The following is a 22,332-nucleotide window of genomic DNA, read 5'->3' as shown; positions in this document are numbered from 1 at the left end:
TTCTCCTTCGGCTCATTGCCTTAAAATGGTGTGTGTTGGGATGGGGAGGGGGGGTGTGTTGTGTGACTGTGGGAACCACTGTCTTCGTCGCTTGTGGTGAATTAATGATGGGAATATCTAAGCAGCCGTCAGATTCATAAATCACTAGAAATGAGAGGGATAACACATAAAAGTCTTTCCCTTTTGTTTAGCAATTTATCATTTTGCCTGCACATTAATAAACAGAGCTCCCCTGAGGTAAGCCCTGGAAGATAAATATTTCTCCCTAATTTCCTCAATTGTAGCCAGTAGATCACAAGTGGGTGGAGAGGTCCTTGTCACCGCAAGTTGCCGGCTTCTTCCACCCAGGCGAGTAGCGATAAATAGGTACTGAGTACAACCGCAGGTAATCGGGCTCCGTTTTGTTTATATAACAGGCACCAGATTCCCCAGCCCCAGGCTGTCAGCCAGGCCGAGCCGAAAACGTACACTGTCCATATCACCGCTGTCCGATCACAGCTTTGACCTTCAGACTATGATAAGGACATCTCCCAACTCCTTGGTCACGATTCTCAATAATTCCCGCAGCAGCTCTTCAGCAAGTGGTTCCTATGGTCACTTGTCTGCAAGTGCAATCAGGTATGTATTTCCCCCGAATCCAGTATGTGTTTCTTCGATAAAGGGTCAGCGCTTGGCGGGCCCTGCATTTGCAAGACCCACTGCCTCTGAGGACAAACACAATCACGTGACACTGGGCCTGACCCGGGATGCCGGTCAGGTATCACTACAGTGGATTTTAGAGCCAGTTACTGGGCCAGTAATACTGTTTCGCAGACGTTAGTTAGTAGCCTGTACGGAGATACGGACTTACTCACGTATGATGGAATCCACTGTCTAGGGGCAGTGCTTATGGCCAGTCTTTCATCCAAGCCCGTCTTACTAATTCGAGTTCTCTAGAGAGAAAACCAGCTTCATACCTGGTTGTGTGTAACACATGGAGGAACAGGAGCGGAAATCAGAAGGCCAGGCGTGGTTGTAATTCATAGCTGTTCACTACGCAGAAAAGGTCTACAAAGGAAAGGTGTCAGCAGGGTTTTTAATCTAATGGGAAATAAATGTGATGACATTGGAAGACCTACCTGTTCGCGGCGATGGGGCAAACGAGGACTTCCCCGTTTTCCTGTGAAGTATTTTTAGCTTAATTTGAAAGATCTCTTCTTGTCATCCTCCTTTGGAGTACACCGGGAACATTTCGACACTTCCTGTGGTGCTACATTGTGTCTGTACTTGTACATGAAGGGACAAACACAGGCTTCTGTAAACATGCTTGCTATAAAATACTTCTCACTGCTAATGATCAAACTTGGGCCGATGTCAATAAGTAGGGAATAAAAGTAAGCCGGGCGATGAATTGTAGGTATCTTCACACTTGGTTTGAACTCTATGCATTACCAAAGAGTTATTTCAGGCCTAGAATTAGATCATGTTCTGGTTAATTCATTATGCCCCCGTGATTATCAGCTTTCGTGATCCTTTCCCCTCAGTTTTTTCCCCATAGTTGAAGGATTCAATGACTAGCAATCTTTTTGAACAGGAGTTTTGCAAACCACGAATGATTCCTTGCTTTGAAAAGTACATATCAAAAAGGCTGTTTCCACTTGCTTTGAGTAAGTGAGGATTTGTTTATAGATGTGTTTCTACAAATGGACAGTAGCTTTAGTTCTTAATTGACGGGTGTTTCGTGATAGATATACATACTAGGGAAGCCCCAACAGTCTGGAAAAAAAAAGGGTTAGCAGTTAGTAACATATCATATTAGCAAATGATGAATACCACTCTTTTTTCAACAATGTTCTCAATTACAGCTTTAATTCTTTGCTTGTTCAATATCAGTAATGCTCCTTGGCACACAAGTTAGTGTTTAAATATTGTAAATCCCCATGTTGACATGATGTCATTTTCTTCTGCTTTTCTTTGTTCTTTTAATATGCTCATTGAAGTGTGGAAACATGGAGGAAAAAGCAAGTAACTCTGCTTGTATGATAGCAGTCAGTGCTCAGAGAGAGGTCCTGGGGTGTCTTCAGGATTAGCCACAACAGTCACAGATGTAGGTTTAGAGTTGGGCGCGTCTGTAGTCAGAGTTCAGGTTTGCCCCCAGCTCTGCAACTTTCCTTGCCTGTCAGCTCTTTGAAGTTCAGTGTTCACATGTGTAAGCTACAGACAAGACACCGCTGTGTAGGAAAGGACACATTTTACGGACGCTGGCATGCATCTGCAGTGCCAGGATGAAGACCTTTAGCCACTGGCAAAGTCTCAGGACGACTGATCCTGGATGGTCCGTGCAGGAGATGAGCTATCAAGGTCTGGCCGTGCGACCCCCATGACCCTCCCAGTCGGGCTCTGAGGAAGGGTGCCCATTTCAGAACCATAGCCTGGCTGTTTCTGCACTCCTGGCAAATACTCACAGCGTCTTCGACTGCCAGTGGCTGTATGTCAATTTGCTGAAATTATGTAACCGTTATGTGGCTTGACTAGAGGTCATATCATCAAAGTATGAGAAATATGGCATGCGAAGATATTCCCAAATGATACTCACCCAGAATCACTTATACGCATTTATTTTTCTTGCTTCTTTTTAATTTTTCCTCCTCCTGGCTCTCTGCCCAGCTAGTTTGAGTTTTTTTCCAGCATCTAAGAGCCTCAGATTTGAATACGGTCCATTGACGGTCACAACATTGTCTTTCTTTATTCTCACCCCTGCCCCCATCTTCTCTGTCTTCTTGATCTGCTCACCTTTGCCCAGGTAATCTAGTACCAAATTCTGACTTGGCTTGATCATTTTCCCCTGCCTCCAAAGAGCTGCCACACAGACCCTGTCATTCTCATTAGAGCTGGAAGAGGAAGTTCACATTTGGCCCAGCCACCATGTGCTCATGTTCTTCCTCACCTTTGGATCCTTTCCATTCTGTCTTCTCTCCGGCAGCCTGACCTCTCATTCTTCAGTAGACAGCCAGTGTGTGTTAGGGTCAGATGTAGCTTTTAATGCATGGAAGGCAATGCAGGTAACCCAGGACGTGATCGGCGTGCCATATAATACAGTAATTAGAATCATTATCATCAGCATTGTTTGTCCGTCCTGTAGCGGGAGTGATGTTAGTGCTTTGCTTGCCCTGTTCTCAGTTTGAACGTGTGCACTAAAAACTCACTTGGGAAATAATCAGTACATAGTAGGACCAGTGGATGGCAGGGAAAGAGAAGAAGCATGAGCACAGAAAGCTAGAAAGGGTAGCTAACTTTGTCCAGAGGGCAAGATACAGGAGCAAGTGTGGACTTAGGATGCGTGTAATCTCTGCTGTGCTTGGTGTGAGGCACTCTCATTGTTTTCATGTCACGGTGATTTTGGAAAGCATACTCTTCCCCTTGTTTTACGCATCAACGTGGTGGGCCTTTGCAAGAGAAAGTTGGAGAAGGTCACATGCCAATTCTCCAATTCCCTGCTTTTTTTTTTTTTTTTTAATGTTTACTTATTTTTGAGAGACAGAGACAGAGTGTGAGCAGGAGAGGGGCACAGAGAGAGGGAGACACAGAATCCAAAGCAGGCTCCAGGCTCTGGGCTGTCAGCACAGAGCCCGATGCGGGGCTTGAACTCATGAACCTTGAGATTGACCTAAGCTGAAGTCGGACGCTTAACCCACTGAGCTACCCAGGTGCCCCATCCAATTCCCTGTTTTTTAACTGACCCCAAACGCATTTGCCTTTTTCATTGTTTTCATTACCTAACCTGCTTCTGACATCAGCAGTGCACAGAATAATGTTGTTGGTTAAGTTGTAAAGAGGACGTTCAGTTTTCTAACAAACGTCGTAGCGATCTTCTTCACCTAGCTGTCCAGTTCAGGTGCTATTCTCCAAGAGGCTGCTAACAGGCTTGCCACTATTTGAAATGCCATGTTTGCTGGCTCATCCAGAACTTTGTTGTGTGCATCCCCTCTGCTAGAATGCACGTGCCAGAGGGCTGTGTTTTCATGGCTGCACACTGCCCCCCACAACGTCTGTGCCTTGTCACCTTGACCCCACTCAGTGGATATTTCTTGAGTGAATAACTGAAGGAGCTCTTTAGTGAGTAATTAGAATTCTCATCACCACCTTTATTAAATGAACTTCCTACGTGGTAGATGAATAATTCTGACTTTCAGAATATTCCAGTCTTTATGAATAGTGTATGTCCATAGGTTGATAGCTATGGAGAGATAGAGGGATGGATACAAAATAAAGGGACAAAAAAAGCAAATGTCTCCCTTTGTGTATGGTTCTTACTTAATATTTCAGAGTGCTATAAAAATACCATGGAAAGCATGTATTGGGGTGCCTGGGTGGCTCAGTTGGTTAAGCGTCCGACTCTTGACTTTGGCTCAGGTCACCATCTCACAGTTCATGGGATGGAGCCCCGCATTGAGCTCTGCACTGACAGGGGAGAGCCTGCTTGGGATTCTCTGTTTCCCTCTGTCTCTGCCCCTCCCCGACTCATGCTTGCTCATTCTCTCTCTCTGTCTCTCTCTCAAAATAAATAAACATTTGGAAAAAGAAAAGCAGCAAGTATTTATTCCCAAAAGCATGTTTAAACACGATACTTGATTTTAATGTCTCACTTTTCAAACATCTTGTCCCAATGTCCACCATAAGCCTTTTTCTTATATATATCATGACTAAAATGACCATTCAGAAAAACCCCACGCACTTAGAAAGGTTGTGAAATATTCGACTGTCTCAAGAAGTTTTACCTTGTCTGTCTCCCTGAAGACTCCCGTCTAGGCCTAGATGATTCCCATTTATCAAAGACAACCAGCAACCTCTGCTCTATGTGGTTAAGGCGGATGTTATAAATACCCCTTAAGGGCAGTACCGTAGCAGTACCCCTGCTTCTGCTGCTGCCTTCCCCTCAAGATTGAACTGCTGTCGGAAGAGAGGGCTTTCCAGTGACCCTCCTGTCCCCGTTGTCTTCTGGTGAACATAAACAGAATGATGAGGAACCCACTCATTTCCAATCCAATTGTTCCAGTGTTCCAGCTTTGACTTTAATGGCCAACACAAAGATGGGTGTGTGTCCTTAGTGGTTTGGGGTCTGGCGTGGCCAGGACCGACATCTCCCTGGAAGCGGGAGTCAGGTGCCCATCACCGCAGCGCCACCAGTGGGAACAGGCTGTCTGCTGCCCGCACCGTGGGCTCCAGCTGGGGACGGGACAGCCTGTGTGTCCCTGTCCAGCGGCAGCTGCCGGAGGAAGTGCGCGTCTGTCCGGTCCGCTGTCGCTTCCTGAGGCCGGACAGGAACAAGCTCGGCCTCCGCAGCTGCTCAGCTCCGAGCTTATGTGTGCTGGTCACAAGTTGGGAGGGGCGACATTGAGGGATAGGTGAACACCGTGCCAATGACCCCAGGGTCCTGAAACACTGATTGCATCTTCTGAAAGTGGCAACAAACTCCTGCCCCCAGTGGCAGCGAAAGCGATGAATACTAACGGAGAAAGATCGTTCTTATTTACTGCCATAGGTGGCCATTGGCTTTATATAGCCCTTCAGTTAATCAGTTAGTCATTCGCTCCGCAGAGATTTAGCTCCATATTCAGCTCTGTGCTGGTCACTGTGCTGGGCATGGGGGCTACCAAAATGGGTGAGAGGCATGACCCCTGCCCTCACAGAACTCATGAAGGGGACAAGCCTCCGATCAGGTACGAAAGAATGAGTGGGGCAGATGAGACTCTGGGACGGGAAGAGCTTGGCTATTGAGGACCGTCAGCAGCCCAGGGCGCCAGATGGCAGTGAACAGGGAGGGTGTCCCAAAGCCTGAGGTTGGAGGCAGGCAGGGGCCAGGTTGTGCACAGCCCGGGCCACTGATCCAGGAACAGCAGGAAGCCTTCAAAGCTCCCAAGGAGGCTGCATTGTGTCAGGGTCCAGGGAGCTGAGGCTCAGAGAGGCTAGTGGGCTAGATCAGAGGTGCTCAGCTACTTACGGGGCAGAGCCTAGTGTATGCCAACCCTGAACTTCTTTCTGTCCGCGAGGCCTTCCTTCACTTAAAAATCTCCAGTGGGAGGCACGGTTAAAAGGCCTGGGAGGAAATGCTCTTCATAACAGGGGACCAGTATTAATACCTGAGGATGTTTTTGAAAAACTGATGTTTTTTTCTACCCACGTCTGCATGGCCGAGCAGTTACATGGAGAATGTGTCACTGGTATTCATGTTGCTGGAGGTCCTGTCTGTTGTTTGTTTAATGGAAAGTGGCTTTTTAGAGCTTTTTAAAACACTTCTGTCGTATAAAGCCGAATGGATTTTTGCCCAAGGCAGTATTCACAGAGCACGTATGCGTCAGTGCAAATGTGGGGGTGATATTTACTTGCTTTGTGAGTGTGCGGGTCTTACTCGTGTGCTCCTTACTTCCGAGGATGCTGGGTTTTCCAGTAAACTTGTCCTGGGAGCTTTTACGGATGGAAGTGGAAGCTTTATTTTTCTGTTTTCAAATAAAAGCACGTGCAGGCATGTGTGTCCTGGGGCCTGTACATACACAAGTTCTAATAGCTGTCAGCCTGTTCTCAGCAAAACTGCAAAGAATTGTTCTTGCTTTGAATGGCAGCTGTGGTGCAGGAAATTCCACAGCTGTAACCAGAACGTGGACAACCCCGTTAGCGCAATAGCCACAGAGTGGCCACAAAGTCCGTTTTGATTAGAATGCCTCCTCCCCCACCCCCCGCCCCCACTTTTCTTTCTTCTCTCTTCTTGAAGCCAGTGTGTCCAACTGTGGGGTCCTTTTGTTACCAGGCATTGACTGTTGCCTAACTTGACCTCTGATACCAGTTTCATGAGCCAAAGAGCTTGGAGAAATCGGCTCCGGAAAGGCAAATGTCCCCATTGGATTCTTTACACAGAAATTACAGTATGAAGTTTCTTTTTGTTTGTTTGTTTTAAGTTTATTTCTTTATTCTGAGAGTGAGTTGGGGAGGGGCAGGGAGAGAGAATCCCAAGCAGGCTCTCTGCACTGCCAGCACGGAGCCTGATGCAGGGCTTGAACTCATGAGCCATGAGATCATGACCTGAGCCGAAACCTAAGAGTCTGACGCTTAACCGACTGAGCCACCCAGGCGCCTCAACAGCATGAAGTTTCTTGATCCCAGTGCCAGGGCCTAAGGTAATACATCATAAAAGTATCACGCGCATTTCTGTTAAGGGCGTTTCAGAAATTCACGTCTGAGCAAAATGCAACCACCAGAACAATTGAAAAACACATTTATAAAAGTTAGCACCGATTTTATACTGAAAACAAGACATTTCCCAAGAATCCAGAGGCACCACATGTGCTTTACCCTTCACGCTGGCTGGAGATGGTGAGGGTTCCAGAAATGACCCTGGGATCTGATTGGCCTCCCTGCTGAAGCAAATTTAAGTGAGATGTGTGCAGCGCTGCTCAGTGCCCCACGGTCTCCTCCTCCTTTCCCCGTCTAGGTTGTACGTTAACACACAGGGACCATAGCCAATTCAGTGCAAGTGGACGTCCCTTGGCAGCTCTCAGGAAAATCGCCATCTTACGTCTGGATGGAAGTCATTAAATGATAAAACGGAAACTTTTACCTTTAAGTGTGCAGTGGCTGGGTGATCCAGCCTCTAGCTATCTTTCTTAAAATTTATTTATTTATTTGAGAGAGAGAGAGAGAGAGAGAGCACTTGTATGCCCGCACGAGTGGCAGAGGGGCAGAGAGGGAGGGAGGGAGAGAATCCCAAGCAGGCTGTGCACTGCCAGCACAGAGCCCCAACACGGGGCTCAAGCCCACAAACTGTGAGATCATGACCTGAGCCAAAACCAGTAGTTGGACGCTGAACTGAGCCACTCAGGCGCCCCTGGCCCCTTGCCATTGTTCTTATGATTCCTCGGTTTATTTTCCTGGTTTTTATTTAGTGACAGACAGAGCTCTTTCAATATTGTAATCCGCTCTGTTTACCCTCCCAACATATAGGACTGCAGCAGGCCAAATTAGGCGGCTGTGTTGTTCCAATATTTCACTGCCAGGCACCCCACCCACCCTCTTACTCCTACCGTGTGTAGAATTCCTGCACTGTTTCTAAAACACACGGGCTTATCTTACAGCCATTTAAATTGGGTTTCATCCATCTGACTTGAATAGTAATGACTGTGAAATACATTTACGTATAGTAAGGTTGAATAAATGTTTAAGGAATGATTGTCTGCAATACCAACTCTAGCGTCCCCACTTACGTTATCATTCTAGGAGTTAAATATAAATTTGATTCACAGATTGATCACAAGGTTTCTGTACAAATGTTGACTCACATTACTTCCTTGGTGTGAAAAAAACAATGTTGTGAAAGTAAAAACTGATTATGAATTTCAGAGTTCTCTATATTGATTGTAATAATATGTAACTTTTCCAATTTTAAAAATGATTTTATGCTTTGGGACTATAAATGAGATCTATAGAAGTACTTAGTTAAAACGTAACCGAGTTGAAGAATGACCTAGTGTGTGCGTTTTAGGACATTTCATTTAACATCTTTTCTTCCTACTTAACACTCCAAATTTTAGCCAGACTGGGGATACTTGCTGAGATTCTCAGACAGGAGACTTCCGGAGGAGTGAGGTGAGACTATGTATTTACTGCAAATTAAGAAATGAGGCCCAGTTTGCAAAATTTAACCACGCTTCGCAAAAGAAGATTGACAAAACTTTACCTCTATTTTTGGTAGAGAATAAATACATCAAAACTCTCTCAAAGATTCAGACTTTGGGAGTTTTCATTTTAAACCTTTGGAAAATAGAAGAGCTTTTTCCCACTCAGTTGACAGTTTGTTGATCATTGTTAGCTTAGCTCAGAGCTGAACATAATGGGGGAACTGACCGTGAGTAGTTTTTGTTTTTTGTATTGTTTTTTTAAAATGTTTATTTATTTGTTTTGAGAGAGAGAGAGAGAGAGAGAGAGCAAGCGAGTGCTCATGCACATGGGGGACAGGCAGAGAGAGAGAAAGGGAGAGAGAATCCCAAGCAGGCTCCGTGCTGTCAGTGCAGAGCCCAACTCGGGGCTAGATCTCATGATCTCACAAACTGAAATCATGACCTGAACTGAAATCAAGGGTCGGACGCTTAACCAACTGAGCCACCCATGCGCCCAAGTGACCGTGCGTGTGTAATTTTATTTACATGTGCTCAGAGTTCTATCCCCAAGTCACCAAACATAGAGGAATGCCCCTTTAAGGTATTGTATAAAACAAAAAATTTAATAACTGTGTATCTGTCCTAATGGATAGAAATTATATTTGATGGAAGAGAATACCACCTATATTATAGTCAACGACCTAAAATCCCTCTTTTACTCTTTTTCTGCTCTTGAGAAAAGGGAAGGTCAAATTAGTATTGAAATTAATTTATTCTGACTTTATAACTGTTGTCCTAAGAGAGTGTTGCTCAAAGTGTTTTGCCAGGATCACTAGTTTCTAGAAGATCCTCTGCTGTATCTGGGCTGGGACGCTTGGAATACACATCCCGTAGTCACAGCACCACAGGATCCCGGGCTTGTGGAACCCATATTCCTCAGACTTCTGTGACTTTAGCACTTCTTTTTCTTCTCCTCCATAAGACTTATTTTGGGATCGTTGTCTCGGCAGGCCTGTGACCTTGTTAGCACGTTGCTTGGGAAGATGGGGGCCATCTGATGCTTCTCTCCTAGTCTCATTGACTAAATATAGATAATTAGAGGTCACATTGTTATGAATGTTTGTGTGTTTTAAGTTACCCCACCTTTCATGTAGTCATTGGGAAAAGAAGTGAAAGCTCTAAAAAGTTTTCTTTAATTATATTTAATATAGCTAAATATTGAGTGATGAGGATCCAGAAGTCCGATTGTAAAATTAATCTTTCTTCAAGTGATCCACAGGAAAGAATAGGGTGCACAGAAATGTAAAAGACTTTGAAGTAATAAAGTTCAGGTAGACCAAGTTTTAAATAGACTGTGTCTTCCTTTAGAGGACACAGAAGAGATTTATAAAAATTCCCAACAATAGCAATACTTGATATCTCTAGGAAATTATGAAATGAATACATGAACTATTTAGCAAGTTATTTTTTTTTAGGGTTTCTAAAGGTAGGATTTATTTTTTGTTCTTTTTAATTCTGACCTCCGTGTTCAGCAAAAGACTATCCTCAGCCACTGACGTCCTATAGAACAATCGGAACCTAGACACTAATTTAGTTTCTACTGTGTTTTACAGACACGTTGTCAAATTGTAGCTTTCAGAGGAAAACACGCTTTCCTTTGAATGGACTGCTCTGACTGTGATCGGCCCCCAAAGATTCCACGTCTTAATCCCAGGAACGCATGAGCACGTTACCTTATACGGTAGAAGGAATTTTGTAGCTGTGGTTAAGGATGTTGGGACTAGGAGATGAGTTTGGATTATTCAGGTGGCCCTGATGTAATGAAAAGCATCCTTCCAAGAGGAAGGCAGGGGTGTGTCAGAGTTCGAGTTGGAGAAGAGGGTCGGAGTGATATGGGGCCATGAGCAGAGGATGCGGGCAGCTTCTAAAGTGCCTGTGGACTCCAGACGAACACACGCTGGTTTCGTGAGCCACCAAGATAGTGTGTGTGACTTAAGTGATAGTAACTAAGCCACTGAGTTGGTGGTAATTTGCTGCGGCAGCAATTGGGAACTGAGGAAGAGATTTGGTGACTCGCTGACTCACCGTTGAGTGCCCGCTGTGTGCTGGGCAGTGTTCCAGGCACCAAAGGGTCAGCTCTTCAGGACCCTTCCGTCTAGAGGGAGGGAGGGTGTGACTTCGGAGTATGCCGGTGTGACTGGGGAACAGAGATGTCCAACAGGAGAGAGTGATTGGACCAGTCATGCCGAGGGGCTCATTGAGACAGACCGTGAGTCTCAGAAGGCCTTGCTGTCTGAGCAGGTGACGTGTAAAAGCTGAGACCCAGCCATACGGAGCTCAGGAAGGACACCACAGTGCCGGTGTGCGGGCACTCTCCTGCTGATCCCTGACCCCCCTCCCGTGGGAATTCCTCAGCGGTTCTCCCCGTGCATCCATTCCGTTGTTGCCGACATCCCTATGCAGTGCCCAAACATCGCCCCTCTTCTGCTCCTTCCTCACCAACTCTGCCTCCCCCTCCACACTCTCCGGAGAGCGAGCAGAGCCTTGGCTCCAGATCCTGGCTGATGCTGTGACAGAGCCAAGAACCACGTCTGTCATCGAGTTCTGCAGAGGCTCTGCGATCTAGAGGAGCAGCCAGCTCCCCGCAGCGCCTCGAGGAGCCAGCGGTGGCCCCGGCTCTGCAGGCTGGGACAAGGCCACCGCGGGTGCCCGCCACCGCCTGCCCTTTGCGTGTGGAGGAGAGAGCGCTCCCGTGGCTGGCTCCTTAGGAATAAGCAGTGAGGTTGAACATGCTCATCCGTTGTGCCTGTTCTCGTGGTATCCCTAAGAGTTGACATGGATTTTGGAGGTTTATTCCTGTCACCTGCAAAAAAGCAGGCCCACAAGGGGACGGGACGTTGGTTCCCCAAATGTGTCAAAAGCTGTCCCCGCCCTTCCTTCTGTCCGCTGAGGTCAAACTGATTGTACCTTGAGGACAGGGCCCGCCCCGCAGCAGGAGGCTGGGCCTTGCTTTCCTGCTCTCCCACGTCTTCTTAAAAGGAAAAATAGACCCATCCTGCGTGGCTATGAACATCTGTACGTTGCTCATATATACAACTGAGGGTGTTTCCTGCCCTATGAAATGGTTTCTCTAATGGCCTCGATTCCTAATCAGGTCCTGACTTTTTTGAGCCCCCAGATGTCGTGCCTCTGAGAATTAGAAGTGTAACTGACCGTCCGTGCTCCCTCCCACACCTGCCTGGTCGTGTGGGCTCAGGAAACTCTGGCAAGATGTCTGGAGGCTCCTGCAAAGTCTGTGTCTCACTGTAAATACGTGTGTAGTGGGCTCTTTTGGTTTTTGCTTTTTTAATGAGCAGAATAAGGTAGTTATACTCCGTAATACCCATTCACCAAAAGGAGAAGGGTGGGGGTGTTAAATCATTGTGTTTTTTGATGAATGGCTTGTACACTGAAAAATAAATTGGACAAACGGGCATAGAGCTCAGTGAACATGAAATCAGCTATTAGAAGAAAGCTTGTGGACAAATTCTGAGGCAGATATGCATCTTTTGATTAATGCCCTATCAATCATCCACGCGGCTACCTTAGCTGAGTCTTGCCGTAATCATTCATGGTTGCTTTCGGAAACACACGCAGAAACTGTAGCACCGCAGAAACAGAATATTATTACTGATTTCTCCCTAACTTACTGTGAACAATGACTGTTTTCACCATGTTTCTGCTTTCCTTTATTAAAGAACTACAATACAGAATGAAAGGAGAGTTCCTCCAAGCCTGGCGAAATTCTCATAGGGTATTCTTAATGATATTCAGTCTTAAATGGGCAAGCTATTGTAATGCAAGGTTCTCTGTAGGAATAATAGTAATGTAATCCCATTGAAGCCGCCTTTCATGGATTGTAGTCAAATAGGCAAAATGTGGAGTCACATTAATGAACAGAGTATATCTTCGGAATTATTACTTAAAGTTGTTGAAATGGTTTGCATTTTGTTATTGTAATTATTATATTCTCAGTTAATGCGCTTAACAGCAATAGTAATTAACCCACCAGATTGGAAATTTGCATGAATTCTACCTTTGACACTACAAGAAACCCTGATTCTTTCTGGGTATTATGCAGCAGGATGGGGGAAATACATATATATGTTTTTTTTCACCGATTATTTTTAAGAAAGAAATGTTCATGAATGCAATTAGAGTTTTTCATGCATTTTTTTAAAACCATTGGAAAATTCCTCAAGAACACTTCATTCTTTTAAGAGGACTTGACTCCTAAACTGTGCTGGCACAAAGAATGGTTTGGCACTGTCTACTTGTCGAGAAATCTTTAGGTAATAGTGTGGCTTCCTCGGAATTTACTGTAGTGGCTTGGGCGACGCTGTGGCATAATGAAGCGGTGACAGGCATTAGCATGTATAATGGGCTTTCATAGACATTTAATGCCATTTAGCTGGGAGAGGGGGCTGTGCTCTCCCATTGGAATATTCCTCCACCGAAGCCCATTGATCACCGATTTCAGCCAGGAGAGGTTAATCCATCAGCTTCTGTAACCAGACGGCACTGATGGAAATTCTTTAGGTGGCATTCTGGATGAACCAAGCTTTCCATCTTTACAAACAAATGAGTGATATGACAAGCATGGTGTTCAAAACACATTTAACCAATTGATTTTCCTTCCTCTTGTAATAAGATCTGGAGACATATGAAAGCACGCAGCGTGAGCCGAGATTAAAGGAATTGCCCCATGCGAAGGAACATACAGCACTGAGAGCCAATAAAAGTACTATAAAGCATGTCGTCACCCATTCTCATTTTTATATGAAGTTTGTTATTGCAATAAATAGCCGTTATTGAGCAGACGCCTTTTGTTTCCGTTTTGCTGAAGCTTCTTTCAGGTGTGTGTGTGTGTGTGTGTGTGTGTGTGCGTGCGTACGCGCGCGCCTGTATGGGTGCACGCACGCGCGTGTCCTGCCTCAGTACCCGTGTTTCTCTTGGAAGCTTCCAAGGTGTTCATCAATAACTGTTTTTAGCTTCTAATTTAAACAGACAGACCTCACGTAATTTGGGATGTAACAGTAGGCATAAAGATGCGCGCATAGCGCGCTTGCGGTAACCTCAGCGTTCTGCGTAAATGATGGTCTTCTCTTTATTTCCCCCGTGCAGCCCTGCCTTGAGCTTCACCTACCCTTCTGCACCCGTGTCTCTCCATATGCATCAGCAAATCTTAAGCCGACAACAGAGCTTAGGCTCGGCCTTTGGACACAGCCCTCCACTCATCCACCCTGCCCCAACTTTTCCAACGCAGAGGCCTATTCCTGGGATCCCTACGGTTCTGAACCCCGTCCAGGTCAGCTCTGGCCCTTCTGAGTCCTCACAGGTAAGAGAGACAGCTCGATGAGCTGATCCGTCTTGTAATCCTAGAGGAGAGCCACGTCACCTCGTGAGCTCCGAGCATGGTCATGGCTTCCTTACTGTAACCTGTCTTCCTAACCCAGGGCCGCAGGCTTCAGGTTTGACGAATGCACCCCGTATGTGTTCCTCACCAAACAGTAGCTTCTTCTACCAGAGTCATCTCATCTTTGGTGGAAAAGCGGGCTGCCTGATGAGGCTTCCCTCTGACCTGGTTTTGTCTCTAACCCTGCCCAGTAGACTACATTGCATGAGGGTTTGCTCTCATTCGGTTACTGCCCCCTGGCGCCTAGAATCATGGGATACTTCACGGGCAGCATAGAACCATGCTGTGCCCTCTGTTCTGTGTCCTCTTATCGCCTCACTAATACTGCCCCGAGAAGAATCTGCATCCTTGAATTAGAGAACTTTGCAGATGGTTTCTTTTGGTTCCCTACCCAACTCACCACTTTGTTCTTCTAAACACGCTGTGGGAGCTCATTAAAGCCCAGGCCCCCCTGCTCTATTCTCTTAGCTTTTAAAAGCCACAGGGAGTTTTTAGTCCTGAGTGTAAACAAGGAGCTGCCTCGTGGATGTATTTTCTCACTTCAAACACACTTTCTGAGCTCTGCAATCGTGGGATGGGAGCATTATCAGTGTTATTGTTCTAATGCCAAATAAGTCTGCTTGTCTAGAGTTGCATGTTTTAGCGATGGTCCCGCTCATTGATGAAAACCTAATTTTTGTCTCTGTCCCTGCAAATGTGACCGGCAGAACAAGCCCACGAGTGAGTCCGCGGTGAGTAGCACCGGTGACCTGATGCACAACAAACGGTCCAAGATCAAACCCGACGAAGACCTGCCCAGCCCAGGGCCACGGGGTCAGCAGGTGAGGCACCGCAGCTCCCCCGGTCAGCTCGTTGCTCCCCTTGGGCTGGCGTCTCTCACAGCATTTCCTCATTCACTGTGGCCTTGGCCTTGACCTTGGCCGTACCCATGCATTTGACAAAAGGCCAGTTGTGGAGTGACTCCGTTTGTTTTTCTCGCTCAGAAGCAAACACAAAGAAAATGCAAGAAGCTGTGTGGGCTATAACCTGAAGTGTGTGGTGTCAGTGGTTGGATTAATTTGTTACTGACCGCTGATAGCTTTGGTCCTTAGCCCTGGTCTGAGGCCTGAAATAATGAACTCCTGGCCCTAAGCCTGAGCTGGGCAGAGCTAGTGATATTCCCTACACCCATCATGTTCTTCTTTGTTCTTATTTTGCCTTCTCCACTTGCCAGGAGAGCTTGGAGAACAGGAGGGCATGGATCAAGGCACAGCTAACCTACCTGAAGGCCAGTAAGATTCTGGTCCTTTCTCCAAAGTCCTGAAAGGACAAGTTTAGAAATTCTAATCTGGTTTCTGCTTTTAGGCATTTAGATCCTCTGAGCTTCAGTTGTAAAATATGTTTATTGTGCCTAGAGGCATAATAATACCATCTCCTAGGGTCCCTGTGCCCAACACAGGAAGGAGGTCAGTGAATTTTAATTCCTGGAAATAGGGGCTGGACAGGAGTCTGGACGTCCACAGAATCTGGATTCTACATCCAAGGCTGCTTCAGCCCCAAGCTCAGACCACCTCCACCCAAATTTCCTTTTGCATGAGCATTTTGAGGATGGAATAAATGGGTGTAGTAGGTTCTGAGATCCACCTTTCCGCTGGAATTCTGCCGGCCAACAACTTTGGCGGTTACACCAAAGTGCCTGTTTACGGTTTTTGTCACCCTGTCCCAGATTAGATCCCAAGTCTATGCACCTAATACTCTCCCAGCATTCTGGAAATTGTTTGTATTTTCATTGCCGCGAAGTTGCCTTGAAGAGGATAAAAGACCATGCCGCCAACCTTTAGATGCTGTGGTCCTTGGGCAGCGAGCCACATCTTTGGAGATCAGAAGTTGAACCAGGAAGACACGATCCCTATAAAACCCACAAAGTGCCGGTCACAGCCTCCAATGGCAGGGAAAGCAGAATCAGAATTACTAGCAAACCACGTCCCTGATTCCAAAGTAGGAGAATAAACAAATTCATACACTGGAAAGAATCTGACCAAAAGAGACCAGTCTTTTGAGTAAAGACAACATGAACTAGTTTAATTGCTTCTCTTAGGGGATTACATTTTAATTTCTTTTTCCTCTTGTATTCAGGGGCAAGGTTTGGCCTCCACTTCTTATCATCATCATAGCTTAGACTGCTGTTTTTTTTTTTTTAAATGTTTATTTTTGAGAAAGAGAGCATGAGCAGGGAAGGGACAGAGAGAGAGACACACACACACACACAGAATCCAAAACAGGCTCCAGGCTCTGAGCTGTCCGCACAGAGCCCGACGCCGGGGCTCAAACCCATGAGCCATGAGATCATGACCTGAGCCAAAGTTGGACACTTAACCAACTGAGCCACCCAGGCGCCCCTGGACTATTGTTTTTAATCCCAAATTAACAATCTCTGAAGATACATTCCACAAATCAGAAAACATGCACACAGATGACTCTATATGTTTGACTTCTTCGAGTCACAAAATCCAGCTAATAGACCCGGGCTGTATTTTATTTTCACTGAAAAATTGCGTCAGGAGGCAGACCAACCGAAATCACGTGGTTGGGTTTTGGGTTTTTTTTTTTTTTTGGTCTTTTTTTTTTTTTCCCCTTTCTCTTGCCTTCTTTCCATTGTGTCTGAATCCTTTCCCTCTCTCCTCCCTGCCCTGCCAGGAACAGCCGGAAGGGACAACCCTAGTGAAGGAGGAAGGGGACAAAGACGAAAGCAAACAGGAGCCTGAAGTCATCTATGAAACAAACTGCCACTGGGAAGGTTGCACGCGGGAGTTCGACACCCAGGAGCAGCTGGTGCACGTAAGTGGGGGGCCGCGGGGACTGGGCTTTACAGCTCTGCGACCTTGTCGGTGGGGTCAGCGTCCCTGACCCTGCGCCGAGTCAAGTTTCTTAGCTAGCAGCGTTGCAAACTGGAGAGGGCTTTATGACTTTTCTGAGAATAAAGAAAACTCTGAGCCACGGTGCTTGACCTGTTCAGTCAGCTAAAGCTTAGTGTAAAATTCAATAAAGTCTTCAATAGAGAGTGTAATGACTCTGATCCTGTAAGCCAGAAAACACTATTTTGAGTTAGCGTCTTTGATGGTTATTGAGTAATAGTAAGCTGGACATGAATTATTATTAACCTCTTAACCAAGTTTGATTCTCCTCTCTAAGACCCGGCAACAGCAGAAAAAATTTTAGAGGTGGGGGATTCCTTTTTTCCGTTCTGCCTTCTTCTTCCAAACTCTCACCATCTGAGGAGCCTCCCACTATTTTATGAGGCAATTAGTACTCTGTGTGAGATAGGTAGATGCTTGGAGAAGCCATTAGCACCATTTCTTGACTTCCGGCCAAGCCTTGCAGGGCGGAGAGTCTCATGGAAAGAGTGATGTGTATTTTAAAATGTGTCCTGTGGCGTGTGCTTTTGAGACCAGCAACATGGTCACATTGAGATCCACGCTCTGTCTTATTCTTCCAGGTTCAGGAGTCTTTGCTGCCCACCCCCCCCCCACCCCGCCCGAGTATTGTTTCCGATAATGCAGTGCCCTCCCCACTCCCACATACCTGAGTGGGCATATTTCCTTTACCAGTGCTTCATCTTATTTGGGACTTTTCTTTCACACCAGAGGAACTGAGACGGAAGGGCCTTCCAATGATAGAGGATAAAAAGCTGTAGGCTCACACTCCTGTGCAGAAGCACAGGGGTCCCATCGAGGCATTAAGGATGGTCTTTTCATCAGCTTCATCAGAGTGTGGCCTTTTCATCAGCTTTTAATGTGACAGAAGATCTGACAGAACAGCTTTCGTGGGGACTCTTTGTCCACCCAGCACACGTGCACACATCACACACACTACCCCCAGTCTCTTTTCTTTTATAGTAACTTTTAATTGTAGATGATCCATACTTCTTGAGAGCCCTTCTCCATTTAAGCACTAAAATTATACATCCCCTGACACAGCCCACGTTTTTCATGGGCCTCGTGAGCTCCCCCAGTGTGTCTTCCGCAACTTGGCTCATCCTCTGTAATATATCCTGCACGCTGCCATCACATTATAGTCTTAGGTTTGTCAGGTTTTGAGATCCGTTATGTACAGGATGTTTTGGGAAGTTAACATGATGACATCAGCAGGGTTTCCCCCCCCAAACGTTTCTTTTGTAATCATGTCCCCTTATAATTGTGCAGGAAGAATTAGAGATTTCTCAGCGCAGCAAGAACCTAGAAAGTCAAATGTTTTTAATTAAGGTGTATTTCCAGATTTTTCCATGAACCTAATTCGACTCTCTCTCTTTAATTTGATGCAAGTGTTATTTCTAAGCCAAGCCTTACTTAATGGCCCTTTTTGCTTGCTGACTTTTAATGGGAACCACAGACATTGTAATACTAAAGGGGGAAAAAAAAGTTTGGAATTTTTCTTTTCGGGTAGGCAAATTTTCCCGAAGAGGAAGGATGTCAGGAATACCCTTTGTGATACAACGAGTGGACAGACATCCACGAGGGGGAAATTGTTTGCATGCAAACCACCATCACGAACGAGATGCTGTCTGGGCTGCTTGCTTTTGACAACGTCCCCATCTCCTGGTGCCTTCTCTGCGGATAGGTCATTGTAGTTTCCAAGGGGGGCTGTAATTATGGTTCAGCTGTTGTCAAATGTGGGGGTGGAATGGGAGCTTCCTCTGAGCCTACATTTAAAAGGAATTGTGCTCCTCATGAGGCACCAGGTTGGAGGTCGCATTTTGGGGGAATTTTGGTAATAACTCCACCTTTTTGCTGTCTGTTTCATGTGAAAGCTTTTACAAGACTGTGACTCTTGTAGGTGTTTGTACTTAATCTCAGGGGTGAAAGGTTTTGGGTAGTGATGGTGTTTTCATAGAGAGATCTGAGTAGTTTGAAGGAATGTCTGCTTAAACTGTCGCCTTGAATGACCACTGTGTTGTCTGTTGTATCATAAAAATTATAAACAAATCCAGGTACAGTGGAAATTTTTTATTCCAAATCAGGTAGGAGTTACTCATGTCAGGATTAGGGGAAAATCCAATATATTACTTTTGATGTTAATTTTAGTCTGAGATAAATTAAGCAAATTAAGTGGATTAAAGTTATGATTTGCGGTGACGTAAATAAAAATACCAGCTTATATCACGTATTTTCCACCTTTTTACTTGTTATCTGAAGTGTGGAAAGTCCAAATTCGTGCGTTTAAGTTGATTTCACTTTGCAGGATGCATGAGCACCTTCCCACTCACGGCTGTCTCGTTAGCACCAGCAATGGCCTGCTGTAGCATGGACACTTTATTTTTTTTGTTGATTGCAGGAAAAGCTACTTCACATCCACCTCATTATTTTGGTGGCAGGTGGAAAAAATGCCAGTTGCGAAACCCACTTTCTTAAAGACGGAGGGCAGTATTAACTGTTTCCATTCCCACAGCTTTCCTCGGAGAGAGGACATTTTGGGAATTAGTTGCATTTTCATGCTACATACAACCAAGAGGCAAGGTGTTAAACCATTCTGATGCTCTGCCTTATTTATAGCCATGACCCATTCTTTTTCCCCCTCTTACAGTTAATAGAAAGATTCATGATTCTTCATGGCTGTCTATCTAGTGTCTGACAGTCCCGACTGCCTGCTAAAGCAAGTCACTATCTATAATTGATATCCTTCCGTGGAATAGGGTGCTGGCTGCGATTGAAGGGCTTTGCTGAAAGCTCTTAAATCCTGACAAGTTCTCCCCTTGTTCTGGTTCAGTCGCTGAGCTGCACGGTTGGAATTCCAGAGTCATTTGAACTTGGTGCAAAAGGGAGACATGTGTTTCCCATTAGCAAATCACAAAGTTGAAGAGGAGAATTAGGGACCCGGCTGGCTTTGCCCGCCAGGTAGTCTCACTTCCAGGGTAATGCACTCCGTGTTCTCTTGAAAAGATGACCTCGTCCCATTACTGTCCCAGCAGATGGGCTAAATATTGCCTTTCCCTTCTCCTCTCCTTTATTTCAAGCGCCTGTCCTCCTCCATGGGTGTGTTTCTTCTAGGTTTGCTGTGGGGTCTTTATCACCAGGATGTTTAATTAATTTCTCTTCCCAGCCAGATAATTATAATTGGGCTTAGTTACTCTCAAGCTAGTATTAAATTTGTCATAAATTTATTTCTGTGCCCAGAAGCTAAGAAGATAGATGTGTACTTTTGTGAACCACGTTTTTGTTATACTTTGTCCCTTCCTTGGTGTCAGTTAAAATAGAACGAACGAGAGTGTAGGAAGGAGGTACGGTACAAAAATTAATTCAAAGCGCCTTTGATTAAGACGGAATTTATTATTGATTTGTCAAGATGCAAGTGCTTTCTCTTCCCTCGACATCTGAAAGCACGTATTCTAATGACTCAAAATAAGTCGAAAAGTCCCCATTTTCCCTTCAACTCCAAATTAATTAGACTCTCTTTTTGCTGCTGTGTATTGTATGTTACAAAAGACATGAATCTTTATTTTTTTTTTTTTTTACTTTTTTAAAGCTTATTTTTATTTATTTTGAGAGAACAGGGGTGGGGGGGGGAAGAGAACAAGTGGGGGAGGGGCAGAGAGAGAGGGAGACAGAATCCTAAGCAGGCTCCACACTGTCAGTGCAGAGCCTGGCGCGGGGCTCGAACTCATGAACTATGAGATCATAACCTGGGCTGAAATCAAGAGTCAGACTTAACCAACTGAGCCACCCAGGTGTCCCTGAATCTTAATTTTAAATGTATCTCTGACAGTTGTAGAATACTGGTTCTTGAAGTGTTTCTGGTTTTGTTGTATTTTTTTTTTAAGTTTGTTTATTTTTGAGAGAGAAAGAGAGAGTAGGGAGGGGCAGGGAGAGGGAGACAGAGAACCCGAAGTGGGTGCAGAGCCCAATGTGGGGCTCAAACTCATGAACCATGAGATCATGACCCGAGCCGAGGTGAAGTTGTAATTTTTGTTGGAATGTAAAAAATCCCACTTTTGTCTTTTCGCCTGGCTTCTCGCATGGATGAGTGAGGCTTCCAAACCTTCCTGAGACCCACTTCCCTCTTGCGTTAATTCTGTCCTAGAAGGTAGAACCCATCTTCTGCTCTAAGAGGGTTGAGGCATCTGAAACGCATACAGCGTGAGCACCCGTCAGTCAGTCCCAGGTTCTCTGAAACCCGCACACTTTGTTTCTGAATGACATTGGACGTCCCCTCAGTGTTTGCGGAGGATGCGCGCCTCCTTTGGGTCGCCACTGCTCAGTGGCCGCGTGTGCTTGCAAACATCACTGCTGGGAGCCTGGGAGCCGAATAAAAGTAGTTTAATCACCATCCCCAATGGGCACCTGTTTGCTCTAGCACTGTCCTTCCTTACATTCTGTTTCAGTGAAGTAACCCCCTTTCTGGCTTAGAAATAACACATACAGTGTTCTTTCCTAAGGTCTGTAAATAGGCACGTTATTTTTTAACAGTTTTTTTTTCACATTCACAGAGTAGTTTGCTTTATTTTTTTTTTAATATGAAATTTGTTGTCAAATTGGTTTCCAGACCACACCCAGTGCTCATCCCAACAGGTGCCCTCCTCAATACCCATCACCCACCCTCCCCTCCCTCCCACCCCCCATCAACCCTCAGATTGTTCTCAGTTTTCAAGAGTCTCTTATGGTTTTGCTCCCTCCCTCTCTAACTTTTTTTTTTCCTTCCCCTCCCCCATGGTCTTCTGTTAAGTTTCTTAGGATCCACATAAGAGTGAAAACATATGGTGTCTGTCTTTCTCTGTATGACTTATTTCACTTAGCATAACACTCTCCAGTTCCATCCACGTTGCTACAAAAGGCCAGATTTCATTCTTTCTCATTGCCAAGTAGTATTCCATTGTGTCTATAAACCACAATTTCTTTATCCATTCATCAGTTGATGGACATTTAGGCTCTTTCCATAATTTGGCTATAGTTGAGAGTGCTGCTATAAACATTGGGGTACAAATGCCCCTCTGCCTCAGTACTCCTGTATCCCTTGGGTCAATTCCTAGCAGTGCTATTGCTGGGTCATAGGGTAGATCTATTTTTAATTTTTTGAGGAACCTCCACACTGTTTTCCAGAGCGGCTGCACCAGTTTGCATTCCCACCGACAGTGCAAGAGGGTTCCCGTTTCTCCACATCCTCGCCAGCATCTGTAGTCTCCTGATTTGTTCATTTTAGCCACTCTGACGGGCGTGAGGTGATATCTGAGTGTGGTTTTGATTTGTATTTCCCTGATGAGGAGTTATGTTGAGCATCTTT

General features: G+C 45.5%; 1 protein-coding gene across 5 annotated transcripts in view; it reads left to right on the top strand.

Annotated features, from left to right (window-relative positions):
- GLI3 (GLI family zinc finger 3) overlaps positions 1–22,332 on the top strand; it is a 277,561-nt gene that overhangs the window by 189,905 nt on the left and 65,324 nt on the right. For all 5 annotated transcript variants that reach the window (XM_053218660.1, XM_053218659.1, XM_027071602.2 and 2 more), the window contains 4 exons: positions 417–618; positions 13,791–14,004; positions 14,790–14,903; positions 16,759–16,899. In XM_053218660.1, coding sequence (XP_053074635.1) covers positions 417–618; positions 13,791–14,004; positions 14,790–14,903; positions 16,759–16,899 — 671 coding nt within the window. The remainder of the gene's footprint in view (positions 1–416; positions 619–13,790; positions 14,005–14,789; positions 14,904–16,758; positions 16,900–22,332) is intronic.

Source organism: Acinonyx jubatus, chromosome A2, assembly GCF_027475565.1.
Source record: "Acinonyx jubatus isolate Ajub_Pintada_27869175 chromosome A2, VMU_Ajub_asm_v1.0, whole genome shotgun sequence".
NCBI lineage: Eukaryota > Metazoa > Chordata > Mammalia > Carnivora > Felidae > Acinonyx > Acinonyx jubatus.
The sequence above is the reverse complement of the archived record's forward strand: the minus strand, read 5'-3'. Positions and strand labels throughout refer to the sequence as shown.